Source organism: Lagopus muta, chromosome 6 (genome assembly GCF_023343835.1).
Source record: "Lagopus muta isolate bLagMut1 chromosome 6, bLagMut1 primary, whole genome shotgun sequence".
Lineage (NCBI taxonomy): Eukaryota > Metazoa > Chordata > Aves > Galliformes > Phasianidae > Lagopus > Lagopus muta.
In genome coordinates this window covers 45051828-45067807 of record NC_064438.1, presented here as the reverse complement: position 1 = coordinate 45067807, position 15980 = coordinate 45051828, and the positions used below count along the sequence as shown (strand labels likewise).

The 15980-nt window shown below is 36.2% G+C and overlaps 1 protein-coding gene across 12 annotated transcripts in view; it reads right to left on the bottom strand.

Annotated features, from left to right (window-relative positions):
• Positions 1-15980, bottom strand: part of UNC79 (unc-79 homolog, NALCN channel complex subunit) — a 98204-nt gene that overhangs the window by 16941 nt on the left and 65283 nt on the right. For all 12 annotated transcript variants that reach the window (XM_048948592.1, XM_048948583.1, XM_048948586.1 and 9 more), the window contains 8 exons: positions 15502-15642; positions 12827-12865; positions 11821-11933; positions 11649-11734; positions 10515-10688; positions 8961-9029; positions 8267-8377; positions 2923-3027 (listed from right to left, as the gene is read on the bottom strand). In XM_048948592.1, coding sequence (XP_048804549.1) covers positions 2923-3027; positions 8267-8377; positions 8961-9029; positions 10515-10688; positions 11649-11734; positions 11821-11933; positions 12827-12865; positions 15502-15642 — 838 coding nt within the window. The remainder of the gene's footprint in view (positions 1-2922; positions 3028-8266; positions 8378-8960; positions 9030-10514; positions 10689-11648; positions 11735-11820; positions 11934-12826; positions 12866-15501; positions 15643-15980) is intronic.

The window sequence follows — 15980 nt, the reverse complement described above, 5'->3', positions numbered from 1 at the left end:
AACTTGTACTAAACTCTATTTGCACTTGAGTAATTTCTGTCTATCATGATGCAAGGAAGCTTTCTAACAAAGAGCAGACTGAAAAGAAGAACCAGCAAGCTAAATTATGTCTTAATTTTCTTTCTTGACAATGAATACAGTAGTACCTTTACAAAGTGAGAAAGATATTGACTACACAATATGCCTATGTGTTAGTGGTGCTTTGAGTGGCTGAAGCTATCCATGAAAATATTTCCAAAACATTTATTCTTGCAGTTCCACAGGCTGTACCCTTCAGAGATTTAATCTGAATTCAGACTGCCTACCAAAGACCTGGAAACACGTCAGACCTATGACTTGACCAACAATCTCTACTTTGGGATAAATAATAGAAAGATATATCTGAGTTTAGATTAATAATTAGATATCACCAGACATAGGCCAGGATCCACTTAACTTTTCTTTTACTTAGAAATTATTTTACACCAGAATAAATCACACAGAAAAAATAAAAACGTAACTCATATTTCAGTTGTTAAGTGGCCTAATGCTCTTGTCTGAGCTCTAATCATTATACAAAAGTAAAAGAAAGCCTTATGTTTATGGGCTATGTTGATCCAGACTTTCTCATAGCTTAAGCAGCAACCAGGACACTCAGTTTCTGTTTTAACAGAAGACCCATCAGTGAACTTAAGTGAACAGGTGACAGATTTTCTCCTAACGTTTCCTGTATCCAAAAGAGAAAAGTGTTGCAGCAGCAGCAAACAAAGCTATTGCTACTGGACTCTTTTAAGCTTCCTGCATCTATTGCACAGAGGAGTTTGGATTAAACAAAATATTAATTTATTTGTGAAATACAGCTGAACAAAATCCATTACATTTTTAATGAGCAATTGGGCCTTATTTAGCTTATATTTCTCAGCATCTGACTGCCATGTACAAGGATCTTTCCTAAATTCACAATGCAGTCACAAGATGGAGAAAACAGAGGCAACAAGAAAATTTCTTCCATTTCCAGTCCAATTCACTGTGATTTATGTTGTCTCTGCTGCAAAAAGATGAGGAATGGGCAAATCATTACCACGTCTCTTCTTAACATTGTCTGATAAGATACAGATGGAGCATAATGTTTAAGATGCAATATCTTCTAAATTAAGTGAATTAACTATATAACATCATTATCTACATTATACTATGCTTATAATCAGAGCTGTAAAAATATATATTCCTAATAATGTATTATGTATGTGACCTTAAATTGTTGCAGTCAGTAATTAGCAGATCAGATCTTCACAAAGACATAAATTGGAACCACTAGATTTACAGCAGCTGAAGATCTGTGCAGAAACGTGAGTAACCTAAACAAAACAGGTCAAGTGTACTGATCTTTAGAGGATGACTGAACATGCAAATCCTAATGAGGTTAATATAATTTAAAATCATTGGAAATCCTGAAGATATATGTTGATGAAATGTGAGTAGGAGAAAGGTACTGGGAAACAAAACACTGGGTGAAGAAGCAGTTCCTATGGAAACCCATGGAACTGCAGCATGTAGACGACGGCTTTAATTTGCTAGGACAAATTGAAGAGACAGACTTTTTTGACCCTTAACATCCAGGATATCTATCTGGAATTGGGATGAGCTGGTTAAAATTCTCATTGTTTGTAAAGTGGGATACAGTTGTGCTCATTTTTGCACAGATGTCAACAGTTACACTGAAGGCACCATACAATCTGGAATAAATGTGGGTGTCAAACATACATTCCTAGAAACTCCTTTGTCAGCCCACAGCTGATCTATCATTAAAATAAAACACTTCTAGCTCCTTTATTCTGAACATTTTAATTGACTATCAGTTTTCTGTATGCACTGTCTGTATAGAACCTTGTATGGAAGCTAACAAGTTAATGCAGAAGAGACTACCTTGAAAATGGAAATCATTTTCATTTGGTATTACCTTTGGTACAGTTTTAAGTCCATAATGCCATTCAATTTAAATGAATATTGTGTGGGATTTCTGTGGTAAAGTTGTACACTGAGCCTTCCATTCTATTAATAACATTAAAGAAAATTCACATAGATACATGTTTGTTTTTACTATCACCTTTTTTTAAGTTACTACAACGCCTAGGATATACTAAGTGGCTACTATGGTATTTAAATTCAATTTGACACTAGACCACATACTACTGAGGGTTGCCAATTTGCACTTAGTGGGCCTGAATACAGACCATGTTCTTTATGACTGACAGGACAAAAGAAGCTTTCGATATCAGTAAATATGACTTACTTCATTAGCCTCTGAAAGGCTATACAAGACCCTTATAATCACACTGGCTGCTCTTGGGAAGGTATGAATGCACCCTAAAGCACGTATCACATATAGAAACAATTCTAGAAGGAAAGTACTGGCAATTATCAGTTTCTCTTTCTGCATATAGGAGAGAGTTTTCTTTGATGACTTTATCAGGTGATTGGCTCAACGTGAAGCACAAGTGTTTATCAGCTAAATTCTACTGCCAAGACTGAAGGGTTATGCTTGCAATCCTAAATGGCAAATTCTGGATTGATTAGATTACAGAAATTAAGGTGCTTTGTCATCCTTCAGGATAGATAGCCACAGGACAAAGCTATATAATGGAACAGTGCAAAAAAGATTGACCTCTTCTTTAATCTAGAAGTCAGTCAAGTCGACAAACACTAATGCACATGCTATCAAACTGAATCTCTGCGCCACTAAGACAGAAGGCAGTTAGTGGTTAAGTTATTGGAATTGGGACTCAAAATAGAAGTCTGAGATTAAAAATTAAAAAAGCAAACTGTCAGAGCCTGACATTGCTGGTATTTTCAGTAACCATGCTGAACTTGTAAATTCTTTTTTGTTGAATTTGGGCTGAGATACAATCCAGATGAGAATAACATGAGGTAGATCTTCTGTACCTGGACCAACAGCAATAGATTCATGTCTGGTAATGGTGATTTTAACTTCAGTGCCTGCAATAACTCCAATATGACACTGCGTGTCAAGTAGAATTTGTCCCTTTCCTGCAAAAGAAGAACATAGTGTTATAAATGTTCTGAAATTCACTGGCACCCACTAGTAAACTACAGCAATAACTTTTCATCTACATTCAAAAATATAAGTTATAGAAGTGTACTTTTTGTTACTATCTTACAAAATTCCACATTTTTGAAATTCTAAACATCAGATAGAACAGACATCAATGAGAATGTTTTTTGCTATACCAGATTTTAATATTTCATACATGACAGATTTTATAAGACAGTCATATAGCAAAGGCAAGCTGGGTAGATGTCACTGCTTACTTCCGTATAGACAGGAAAAGGAAAGTAGTAAGGATTGACAGAGGAAAACCAACCTGGAAATAGTCTTTAGCACTGTTCTCTCACTAAAGTGGTTTAGATTTTACCATATATTTTTTTGTTATCATTTCCTCTTAAAACAAGGTTGTGCGCAGTAAGACAGCTTTAACACTGATTTTCATTCATGAGACTAGCAGTACTTTTCCACTTTCACAATAAAAACCATTTTGGCTACAGCTGCTACAACAGAAACATTTAAAACACATGGTAAAAAAACCAGCCAATGGAAATTAGAACACAGAAGCCTAAGAATAGAGCTGTAGAGCTGAAACAGCAAGGCGGTTCAAGAGATAAGAGCAGCTTGTTACGTATCTTACTTTGACATTCCTTTACTTCATAAGATAAGATAAAAAATGTGAAACAAATCCATAGCCTGTTAGTGACCTCCACAACTCAAGAACTTTGATCAGCAGAGAGACTTACATTGAGCTCTCTTTCAAGTGAACATTAGAGAAGAAAAAATGTTTTCTAATAAGAAAACCGTGTTCCAAAATGTGTTTATGATTTAAAGTTTATTATCTCTTGTCTTGTAAATCTCAAGCACTTGCCTGCTCACTTGAGTAAGTTAAACTTCTAACTTTTCATTTAGTAAGGGTCTCAGTTCCTCTGTGACATCTGTAAAATGGAATAATGCTCTTTTCTTCCCCAAAGAAGGATTGTAAGGCTTAATACGTGAAGTCAGTTTGCAGCTTATTTCCAGCTGCACGCAGTAGCAAATGCAACTAAAATGAAAGGAGATGGAGGATATGAGTAGCTGGAAAACTGAGCTTTGATTAGCACAGACTGAGAAGCCAGTCACCATTGTTCCTCAGAAAGATGATATCACCACACTGTATTTGGGTAACACAAAGCCAAGCAAGTGCCTCCCACAGCATCGACATGTCTTTTAATGAAAACAGATTTTAAATATCAACCTTTGAGTTGGAAAAAGGCACTAGAACAGCAGAATTGTATGTCTGACATGGAGTCTGTGAATGAAAGACCTGACTTAAATTCCTGTTTTGGCCTATACAAGCAGAATTTTGATTTTTCAATTGCATGGAGCACATGATCTGATGACACATTTTCAGATTATACATTTAGCTGATGGAATGAGTCCCGTACTGCAGCAGTCTATGCAGCTAAACTTAAAAAAATTAAAAAAAAAAAAAAAAAAAAAAAAGCAAACACTGGATCAGCTCAGCTATATTATGAAACAATGTCTTGAGGAGACAAATATTCAGTCACACATCCTCACACCCTACATGCATGAATGCTCTGATCATATAATGTCCTCAGTAACTTATCTCCAACAGTGCCATAAGCAGATGCCAAGAGAAGAATAAAAGCAGGGCAAGCATATATAATTCCCACTATTGCTCTCATAGCCACCGACTATTTTCTGCTCAGGGGACATCTGAGGTCAACGTGGCTTCTGTATGATTTGTAACTCTCAGATTTCTCTTCCATGTGCACGTCAGCCAACCACTTGTGCCATGTCAATTTTCAGAACCAGCATTATTTGGCAAGAAGTCGTTTGAAGAACCACTTCATTTTACTTGCTTTGACATTAGTTCCTACTTAATACGTCCTTGTTCAGGGATAGCATGAGATTATCCACTTCTGTCTGGTTCACTTGTGACTTTACAAACCTCTGTCACTGATGGGAATCATCAGTTGTTGCTTTGTCAGATAGAAGAGACTGACTTAGCTGCTCTTCATATGGAGTTCACTCCACAACTTCTTCATTCTTGTTACTTTTATCTGAACTTTCTCCAGTTCTATTATATCCTTATTGAGCATGGGGAACAAGAATGGTACATAATACTCATGGCAAAAGAGGACACTGATGACCCGCTGGGATGTCTATTCCTCAAACAGTGACTCTTCCTACTGTCATCTGCTTTCATAGTCCTGAGAAACATACACAGTGCAGTTAATAATCACGTGCCCCAACACACTGGACAGAATTTTCTATCAACAGTCCAACATAGTAGCCTGCACATGCTGGGAGAGAGGTAGAATTCTTGTCAAAAGCATTCAACCATATTAGAAACTAACACCTAAGCTACACAGAATGTAATTGGTAAATTGCTTTGTCAGAACACTGGAAAAGAGAGGCCTCATGAATCCCAGCTTTCCTTGGCCTTAAGGATGATAAAACAGGGAGACAACTCTTTCTCAAACTACTCCTACCTGTCAAAATTCTTAATGTTTTTTAAGCACAGACAGATGAAGGAAAATCGAGCAAAATTTTTTTAGACATCTGACCTCTTCCTGCTGTTAATCAGGAGTGATGACACTGAAGTCAATGGCCCAGAGCTCACTTTCTACTGAAGTCTCCTAATCCTATCATTCTGACATTCTGCTGCTGATAAATATGTATAAGAACTTCATGTTCTGCCACAGCAGTGCGAAGTCACATTAGCTCCATGAGAATAAAGCCCAGAGCAGACATGTAAACATGGTACCAAAGAATCAAGGATGGAACCCCTCCAGTTTCTGTTCAGCCAAAGCTACCCTCTCAAATGCCTTGCAAACGTTGAACTATGACTTTGCAAATGCAGATGTGTAGAATGTAAAACTATCAAAACTTGTTTCAAACAGTACCTTAGGGTCCAAACTTAGTAAACAGAGCAGGTTTTTTATTTGGTTTAACAGAGTAACATGCTATCTCTCCAAATAATCCATGAGAAAGCAGAAAGTCTTCATATTTTCCTCTGTTGCTACTGCAGTAATTAAAAATACTGAGGATATACCCTCAGTTCTTCCAAAATTTCAATAGGAAAACCTTACTGTGTACAGTTCAGTGGAATACTCCATTTACTAAACAGTATATTAGTAACAACAGTATGATAGTAAAACACTAAGTTTAGAATGAAGAGTCAGTAGCTATAGGAGGTAAGAAAGCTAAAAAGTATTCCTAAGAGACTTGAGAGGAAAACTGAAGGTAAGATGATGACAATCTAAAAAAGAGACACTATTCTCAACTGAGAGTTCCAAAAGCATTGAAAAAAAACAAATTGCTGAGCTGGAACAGAATCTCAGACAAGGACATATATCAGACTGATGTGAGTCTTCAGACTCAAAGATACAGAGATAAATCTGCCACAAGATATTAGGAAACTGTTGATGATTAAAAAACAAAAAAGATTTTGAGTGGTCAGGCAGCATTCCTCTCCTTGAAGTATACATTAAAGTGGTTTGCTGCTGGAAGAGACAAAATTCCTTCATACTACAGCTGAAAGTTGCTCTGTAAGTTTTGTTTGAGCCAGTAAAAACTAGCAATTAATTCTGAATAGTTGTAATGCTCTCAAATTATTTTCCTTCTGCAATTTGCTTCTACATGGTACTCTGTCACAAACAGCACTATTCGGTTACAGAATTGTCCACTGCAGAGAAGCACAGAGAGTGCAACTAGCTGTTTTTTTTCTAAAAGCATTCATTAATTTGTTTTTTCCAATGTAAAACCAGGCACGCTTTCTTCAAGCATGCTTATTTTCAAGTAATAACTTGGATAATGTATTATGAAGTTCCACTAAATTAAGCGTTTTGTGGCTAAAAATTGCAGGAGAACATTCACTAATGATTCCATTTATGGGTCACAGGGTTGCATTAAACTAAATCAAGGAGCTTTTACCAAGTGCTATAATCCTAGCTTCCTGCATGCAATTAAGACACAATACAGTTACAGAATATTGAACCAGGAAGCATGCAAGAAAAACACTAGGTTGTTTAATATCATGTTTTAATAAAATTTTAATTAAATAACTAAAACTATGGAGGCAGTATGAGGGGAGTGAAATACTTCCTGTATTTCACCATTTGCTTTAGAAGGCACACACAGAATTGCCTTATCAGATCTCAAATGCAGCAGTTGTTTCAACTTTAAATGTGTGGGGTTTTTTTTTACTGTTTCAGTGAAATCTCAGCCAATTCTCAGTTAATATTTTTCTCATTTTACTTTGCTTTGCCCAAAGCCTGAACTATAGATCTAACTCAAATTACTTCCAGTAATTGGAGAATCTCTCCTGTACTCAGGGGTTTTTTTTCTTTCACAAATTCTTCTCTTTCAAATGAGACAAAAAAGTAATATTTGCTTTCTGCAATTAAACATACTAATAGTTTCTCTTAATGCTTCAAACCATTGCATTTGGTGAAAGGACTTTGTATTTTCTTGTGGTGCATCTTTTCTGTGAGAGTATCATTGCTTTTTTTGTTTCATTTTTAATGCATATTCAGTGATTTTAAGTGTTGCATGCAATAAGTGATGTTAACTTCTCACCAACTGCAATAAAAATGAAGCTGACAAGTAACTGAGTGTTATTTGTACACTGTACCTTTCAACCAGAATCTTAAAAACTTTTTCCAGATGTTTTGTTTTCTTTTCTACTCAGCTGAGAGCTATGCACACCAAAGTGAGATACTTAATACAGAATTAAACAGGATCCTAACTTGTGGAGTATTCCGCTGTGATCAGCAATCTGCTAACTCCCTTCACAGCTTGGCTTTCAAGTGGCACTATTATGAATATTTGGGTTTTTATTGTGTAAAATATGTGGCTAAATCCGTGCACTAGGAAATATACGATTATACAGACAGTCACGCATGAATACCAAATGTCATCTCTAAGAGGGAAAAATTTTCAAAAGTTGTGAAATCGTATCAAAGCTTTTTTTCTGAGCAATGCTTTCAGTAGGTTCCCTTTAACTATCTATACTGGGAATGTGAAATTCAGTGTTATTGATAGGTGCTGCATCATCATTGCTACTTGATTAGCCAAGCTACATTAAAACCGTTAACATGTTTGAAACTGAACATTGATTTCATCTTCACTCACAAATATCCTACTTGATGGTAGTAGGACTTTGTCTGTCCTATTTTCAGTGGTCTCTGATGGAAGATATAATCTCATTGTTACCTTAGTGAAGGCTCGGTAGCACAAACCACACAGTTCCACCAGGTAGGCCAGAGTGAAGACAGCATTCTGAATGACAAAACTTAGTAATTTTGAAAAAGGCTCCAGAAGACTCTGCAATGACATGATTTAGGGAAATCAGAACTGGTTGCTCAGCAAAACAAAAGGCATTCCATCTCAGATATATCTGAATGGAACACCAGCATTATTGTTAGTTCAGAAATGATTTTGCTATGATCTACACTGCTTCAGTCAAATGGCTATTCTATCTACCAAATAACTTCATGCTTGTACAACAAATTAAAAAAAAAAAGAATTTTTTAAAGCTTATTCTCTAGTGTTTATGAGACATCAGAGATTCTACAGTGTTTATGCAGGAAAACCTTACTGATCTCAGAGGAACTGTGCTAGTGAGAACTGCTGAATTGGCCTCTGAGGAAGTTCGTTACTTTTTTTTTTTTTTTTATTGGAGAATATCAAATCTTTAAGATACACACTCACACCCACAAAGGAATGCAATCCTACCCACACTTCACAGTAAACAAGGTTCCAAAGCTCTTACCATTCTCCACCATGCATCAGATTGCACAATTTTATGCTTAAGTATTATGTTTTCCTAGCTAGTGCATAAAAACACATTTGCAGAATAATGCAGGTTGGTTGAACCAGGAGGCAACAAAATGTTCTTGAAACTTACCCTAGTGGCACTAGTGGTAGGTATCTTCAGCAAGCAAATCATTATTCTTAAACTAGAATCTAAAGAACACTGTGGACATTTTGAAGGGAAAAAAAAGTTAGTACCTTTCTCTTACTTTTAGTGGTGGCAACTATTAATAAGCTACAGGTGAATTCTGAAAAATGATCTCGACTGATTTTTAGTTACTTTGCCTCAATTATTACTTATTTCTGAACATGTAATCATATCCCCTCAATGGTAGCATAACTACCTGAAGTCTCAAGCAAATTTGACAAAAGTGCTGGTTTTAGAACACTTACATTTACCTTTTGTATTACAAAAATCTCCTTGAAATACATTCCCACTGTAGTGAAAATGGATTTAAAAACTGAGTGAATTAGCACCATCTATCTCACTTCTGTGATTGTCCTGGACTATGATATTTCCCTGTATAACAAGATAGGGCTGGGCCCCATAGCATTAGAATAAGCTCTGGCAATAGCTGCTCCAGAGGCCCCATTACATATGTTCCCTAAGGTGTAATTGATTTTTCTTCTGTGTAAATCACACAGGTTGCAACAGTGAGCGGAATTTCAAGGATCTGTCCTTTGTCTCACCTTGTCCCAGGTGCAAACATCTAGAAGAGCAAAGAGTCATATATAACCCTGGAGGACAGGTGATTGTTTTATTTCTACCACTAATTATATTTCCCATGAATAAAGGGAAATCATAGTAAACACTCCATCTAAATGGGCAGAACCAAGGAATTTAATGTTTCATATAGCTTGAGAGTGACACAATTTAAAAAGTAATTCACAAAGTTAGATGCTGGATCCTTCAGCTCACACTGATGAACATGCCTTTGCACAGAAGAAACTATTGCTTGGCCCATTCATGCTGAGAGAAAAGAAGTCAGAATAAGAGTATCAGAATTCCATGTTTACTGGAAAGAATCAGAAACTTTTTTCTGTGTTAACTGAAAAAAAACATCACGAAATGCATACAGTAGGAAATAAGGCCTCTCTGCTTTGAGCACTCAAGAATAAGAGCCCAGAACTTCTAGTTTCAATTTCCATATACATTCAGTTTCCATCCATATATAGCCATGGTCAAACAAGCAGGCTGGGCCCAGCTATGGGAATAGTTCCAGTAGTCTCACATTTTACTCTGCCTGTCTGAGTATTGTGTACTTTTAGCAAATTAATTAGGTTGTGCTGGCCTTCTTGTGAAATTTAGTTAGTTTTAACAGTTAAAAACAAACAGATGCCAAAACACTGATTCTCTCAAATGTAGTAATCTACTCTGACAAAGTCGGGGTATGGAAAGTGTAGAAGGGAAACAATATCTAACAAAGAGTGAAGGAGTACTCTCCTGGTCAGAGTTGTTATTGCTTCTTATTATTAAATATTATTAAAGGAGGTAGATTGGGAGTACAATAAATGTAGTCCTCTGTAAACATTAGTTGCATCATTAGAAAACATTCAAAACCACCTGGCTCTCATCCACAACTTTCCCATTGTTTCTGGACATCCTGACCAATGCTAGTAAAGCTCATTTCAAACGTCTATATCATACCTTAAGTGGCAAAACACAAGGGAGTTTGGTAAGGAAGGTCTGAAACTGATTACTAATTGTAGTCCAAAGGTTGCTGGGAGAATCCATTGGCAAGGCTTCCATAAAGGTAGCAATATTTTCCAAACAGCGTAGCATCGCACCCCCTGCTGGTAAATTCTTTTTGTTATTTAAACCCTGGGAAACAAAATGACAACTATAAACAAATGGCCGCTTAAACAATATTTGGAACTTCAGAGGTTAATTTTTCATATTAAATACTATTTACACATCTTGTATAGTACTAATGATGAAATGTTGTCTGAGGAATTTGACCTGAGTTTGTGATAGTTAAGTCTAGTTCATTTCCTAAAGTACTGACCAAGAGATTTCAATATCAAAAGCTTAAGATACTGAACTTTGAGAGAAAATTTTATACACGAGGTCCTAACTCATATGCTGCTTATATTGTCATGGCACTAAAAAAAGAAAGCACAACTCATATTAACCAGTAGCTTGTCCATATTTTCCTTTGGCTAATTTTGAAGCTGTTAATGTTCAGTAAGTGATGCACAATTTTTTGGCTTGTGTACGAAGGACAGGACTGGAAAGATGTACATAGTTTTAAAGCTCTGTCAGAATCTTTAGATTCTGTTTGTGTTTGAAGGAACACCTATGTTCTTGGAAGAGCAGGAGTATGGAAGTGACTAGTACTCGTGGGATGCTAAAAGTTACAATAGAAACAAGCCAAAAGCACAGAAGGAAGTTGGCAGAAAGCAGGCAATAGATCTCTGGATTATTTAAAGAAAGTGCCATCTGACACAGATGAGAAAGCCAATATAGGAGGATAAATATTTCCAAACACCAGAAATAGTGCAGGGAAAGAGATGGCCTAAGCTGCTAAGGAATAAGACAGCTCCAGGAGCTGGTCTGTGGGAAAAAAAAAGAAAAGAAAAAAAGCTATCAGTGAGAATAAAACCCAGAAGAAAAATGGTGAAGATCCTGCTTCCAGTGACAAAAAATAAAAAAAAAATTAAAAATTCACATTGCTTTTAGTGATATAAGTTTGAACTCCTAATGCACGAGGAGAGGTGGCTTCAGTAAGACTGGTAATGCTTAATAAAGCCAGTAACATTAATAGCGGGATAGCCAACATACCTCTAACAGCTGGCTTAGAGCAGCAATAGAACTCAGCTCACTGAAGTCCATAAGGGATGTGGCTAAGGTCCGTAAGAAACTTCCATCTGAAATTGTAATGACATTTTTTCACTAGGTGTTCATACAGGGGTAACTGTAGGGGTCAGAAATGTACTCAGGTACTGTAGATCACCTTTAATATTGCTCTGGAAGAGCTGGGGGAAGATGCCATTGGGAGCCAGCTGATGGAACACACAGCGGAGGAACTGCTTGGCCACACCTGCAGCATTTCCAGGGATCATCATGCTGGAATGAAAGGAAGGAAAAGAATGTATAAAAGTTGCCTTGCAGATGAAACACCTCTCTAACCTGAAAACATAGTGATAATAAATAAGATTCTATTTTTTCTTAATTACAAAAGTGTTCAGTTATGAGAAAGACATAAGCAGAACTTTCCTGATTCAAAAAAGTTATTAATTTTACTTTATTAATTCAGGTAAACTATTCAGAGATGGAATTCTACTTTTGCTTGTGAGCTGTCAGGTTTTGAAATACAATCCTGCTCTCACCTTGTGGATTTCAGTGGTACAGATTCTTGGTTTTACCATAAAACACGAGAGAAATAGGTAAATATGCACATTACAATTATTAATTTGCTTCAAGAGTTTAAATATTTCCTGATTTCTCACAAATTGAATGGTTTTGTTTAAAACAAACAAACAAAAAAAAAACCTAAGTGTTATCTATTTACTCCTAAACTGCACTTCTCAGCATTTTTTTGCAGCTTTTCAAAACAAATTTATCCTATTCAGCATCTTTTTTAAGCGATGAGACATCACTGTAAGGGGATCCATGGCTGAGGATGACTCACTTCACCTCAGTTCATTGAATGAAGTTTATCAAGATGAAGACAGTTTATCAAGGCAAACACTGAGCAAACACTGAACAAGCTAAAATGATCTGCAATGAAATTCTGGAAATCACAAGGCATTTTAAATGAATCTGACTTTTTTTTATTCACTACATATGAATACGAGTTCCTGTTCATGTTGAGGAGGCAAAAAATATATGAAATGAAACTCTCACTTAGAAACTTTAAAAAAAAAAAAAAAAAAAAAAGATTACATTTAATTGTTTCATGACCAAGGAGGACAATGCTTTAAATTCATTGCTGGATAAGGTATCTTTTGCTACTATACCTTTCTGCTTGATTAGAGAAACTGGTACTTGATGCCAACCTGCAACAAAAATAACAACAATTGAAGCTCATATGCTTTTAAGCTTTTTTGTGTTCCATTTTAAATAAAGTCAGTAGACTCACTAGCTAAAAAATAATAATAATGATAAACAAAAGTTCTACAGAATGTTTAAAATGCTACCAGAAATTTATCCTGAAGTGCTCTCAAATTCACACAAATCATATTGGAACAACATATAAACTCTAACCAGTTGTGTAACAAACACTTCCCAGATTTGAAGACAATTCTACTTCCCTTCCTGTTCCAGAATGATGAAAAGTGAAAACTACTGTCACATGCATATCTAAAACAATTACTAATCTAAAAGGATGTGGCAAAGAATAAACTTTGCCAGAAGCTGCATACTAAGTGAATTGTTTCTGATTAACACAGCAGCATAGACTGAGCCAAAATTCTCCACTTGGCAATCTGAAGTGAGGCTTCACATTTCAGATTTTGGCACTTATTTAAGTGGCTTAATTTCAGAAACAGTAAGTACATCAGTGCTCTTACAAAGTCAGATGCGAAAGTCAGGGGGTTCTCAAAAATCACATCATCCATTTTTAGTACCTAAATGTAGACTAGGAAGCCCAAAATGGGAATCCATTTGAGAAAATACTTAATAAAAGCATAAAGCAAATCACACACTTAAGTATGCAGAACATGTAAACAGAGTCAGAGCTTATACTATCAAAGCAATGCACATTTATTCCTAAAAGTCACTAAAAGTTGGAAGCATCACCTACATACAAAATATGCAGTTTTTACTTTCATCTGGTACACATGAGTATTTCAGCTGGTATAAGATACAACTGAATTGCAAGTTCATAGAAAAAGACCAGTTTGCATCAGCTGATGAACTGGCTTTTAACGTTTATCTTTGATTCAAGATCCTTTCAGAGTAGATTTAGCATTTGCTTAATCCTCTGTCAGCCTCAGTTCAGAAGGCAGTTTCTTCTCCAGTCTCCACTACAAACCAAAAGAAGGATTCTAAAGCAGCTCAGTCAAGTGACTGAGCCAGAATGGATGGTGATTTCTATTAATGATGCATGACAAGCTGGACACACAGCATACATTCAGCTGTGAAATAATCTCAGGTTGGATAATGCAGTGGATTGAAGATAAAGTTGTCCCAGCATAAATCAGAAAAAAATCAAGAGAGTCCATGACTGCACTCTTGTTAAGAGGAGCCCAGGCTAAAATAAAATGTATATTCTGATTTGAAAATTAATTCTGAGTGAAAATAGGTCTGAGGCCACCTTCAAGCAATACAAGCCTAGACCCTGGAATAACTAAAGCATCAGCTTACCTTAAAGTGCTTGCAGATTTCTGCAGAATTTGGTGGAACTAATTACATGCCAATAGACATCGCAGCTATTTTCCAAAAATCTACTGAATTTTCAGAAACAAAAGCGTAACAATTTTCTTCTGAAAGAAATCAAAGTCATATGCAAAGTTTCTCCCCTCCATCTGAATGCTATAATGCAAGCATGCTGTTGAAGGACTGTTGTTCTTATTTGTTTGTTTTATAATAAACAAAACATTTAAGTTCTGATTTTCAAATGGAAAGATGTCATGAGACATGAACTATATTAAATACTTGGGAACATCTAAAGCTTGTTGAAATTAACAGCTTGCATGTGTTTATCACTGGCACTCTAAATATTATTTGAACAAACTCCCATCACCATCTCCACTTATTACCTCATTACTTACGTTCAATGTAATTCTGTTCTAGATAGCCACTTACTGCTCTTAGAATTTGCCAGAAAAGGCAGCTAGTAGGAACAACATGGGGCATTTACCAAAAATACTTCATGCTGCATGCCATCTGCTGCTTCAAAAAAAATCAGCTTCCTCCAAAAATGCAGCATTCCTTCTTCAAAGCACAGAAAAAGTTAAACCACTCAGCCCTCATCCCTGATAATTTATCTTCCAATTGATTCACTCTCTATGACTTCTTAATGACTGCTAGTTCTGTACTGACAAGAATAACACAGAATGGAAAGTATCTGTCTAATTAGAAATTAGGCTCCACTAGAGTTCATCAGCAGTGAACTGCAGCACTGGAATTAATGAAAACAGAGGACTTGAATAGTAGCTGTGTTTAAATGGAAGTGGGAGATGGGGAGGCAGGGCTGTAAAAAGCCATGTCCCTGCACAGGTCAGTCAAGCAACTTCAGACACTGAAAGTAATATGGAGAGAAGAGCTGTGCCATTCTGCACAGAATGTTGCTCAGAAGTTTGTTTTGAAACACACAGAATGCATCTCTCCCACATCTTAAGCAACAAGTTGTGAAAGCAGCTGAGGCAGCAGTGACAAGTACTACAATACAATTGTGCATTTCAGTTATCCAATGCATGCTAGGTGAAAGTCACAACAGATAAACAGTAGAGATGCCAAACATTTAAGACATTATCAAAGACAACTTGATAGAGCAGCTGGTTAGGAAGCCAAGACACGCAAATCTTTAGTTTTAATAAGCAAATAAAATATGGTTGAGGAACCCGAAAAATTCTTCAAGTAAGCAGAACCAGATATTATATATAGCTTCATATAATGAAGTTTATGTAAACTCAATTACAGGCACAAAATTCTTTCAATCACATGGAAATGAGGACAGGCCTGAATTTACCTTCCAACAGACTGCATGATGTCTAACAGTAGAGGAGCAGCCAAGTCTGGACTAAGGTGAATGAAGGTTGAGAGCACAACTATTGCCAGGCCTAGTGTTTCTTCATCATATTCTTCAAGAATTGCTCCACAATCATGGCATCTGCAAGGAACAGTAAAACAGACATTGAGAAATTCAAAACAATGCATCCAGGCATGTTTATGTCTTTTTAAAGTACTATAATTTAGTACTTTCTATTCAGAATTAATTTAGTAAAAAATGTAATTGTGATCTTTCTATAATTAACTGAAGTCCATGGCTTTCAAATATTAACAAATGTTTCTGCTAGCTGCACTGGCTGTTTTTGCACTGATGAAGGAAGAGCACAGTGTATGTCTAAGTTTTGAGTCCTACACTGGTAATGCTTAGCTACTTCCCTCACTCTGTATTGGACTGTTTCAGTTTGCACTACCCAAGAGGAGTCTATCACAATGAAGACT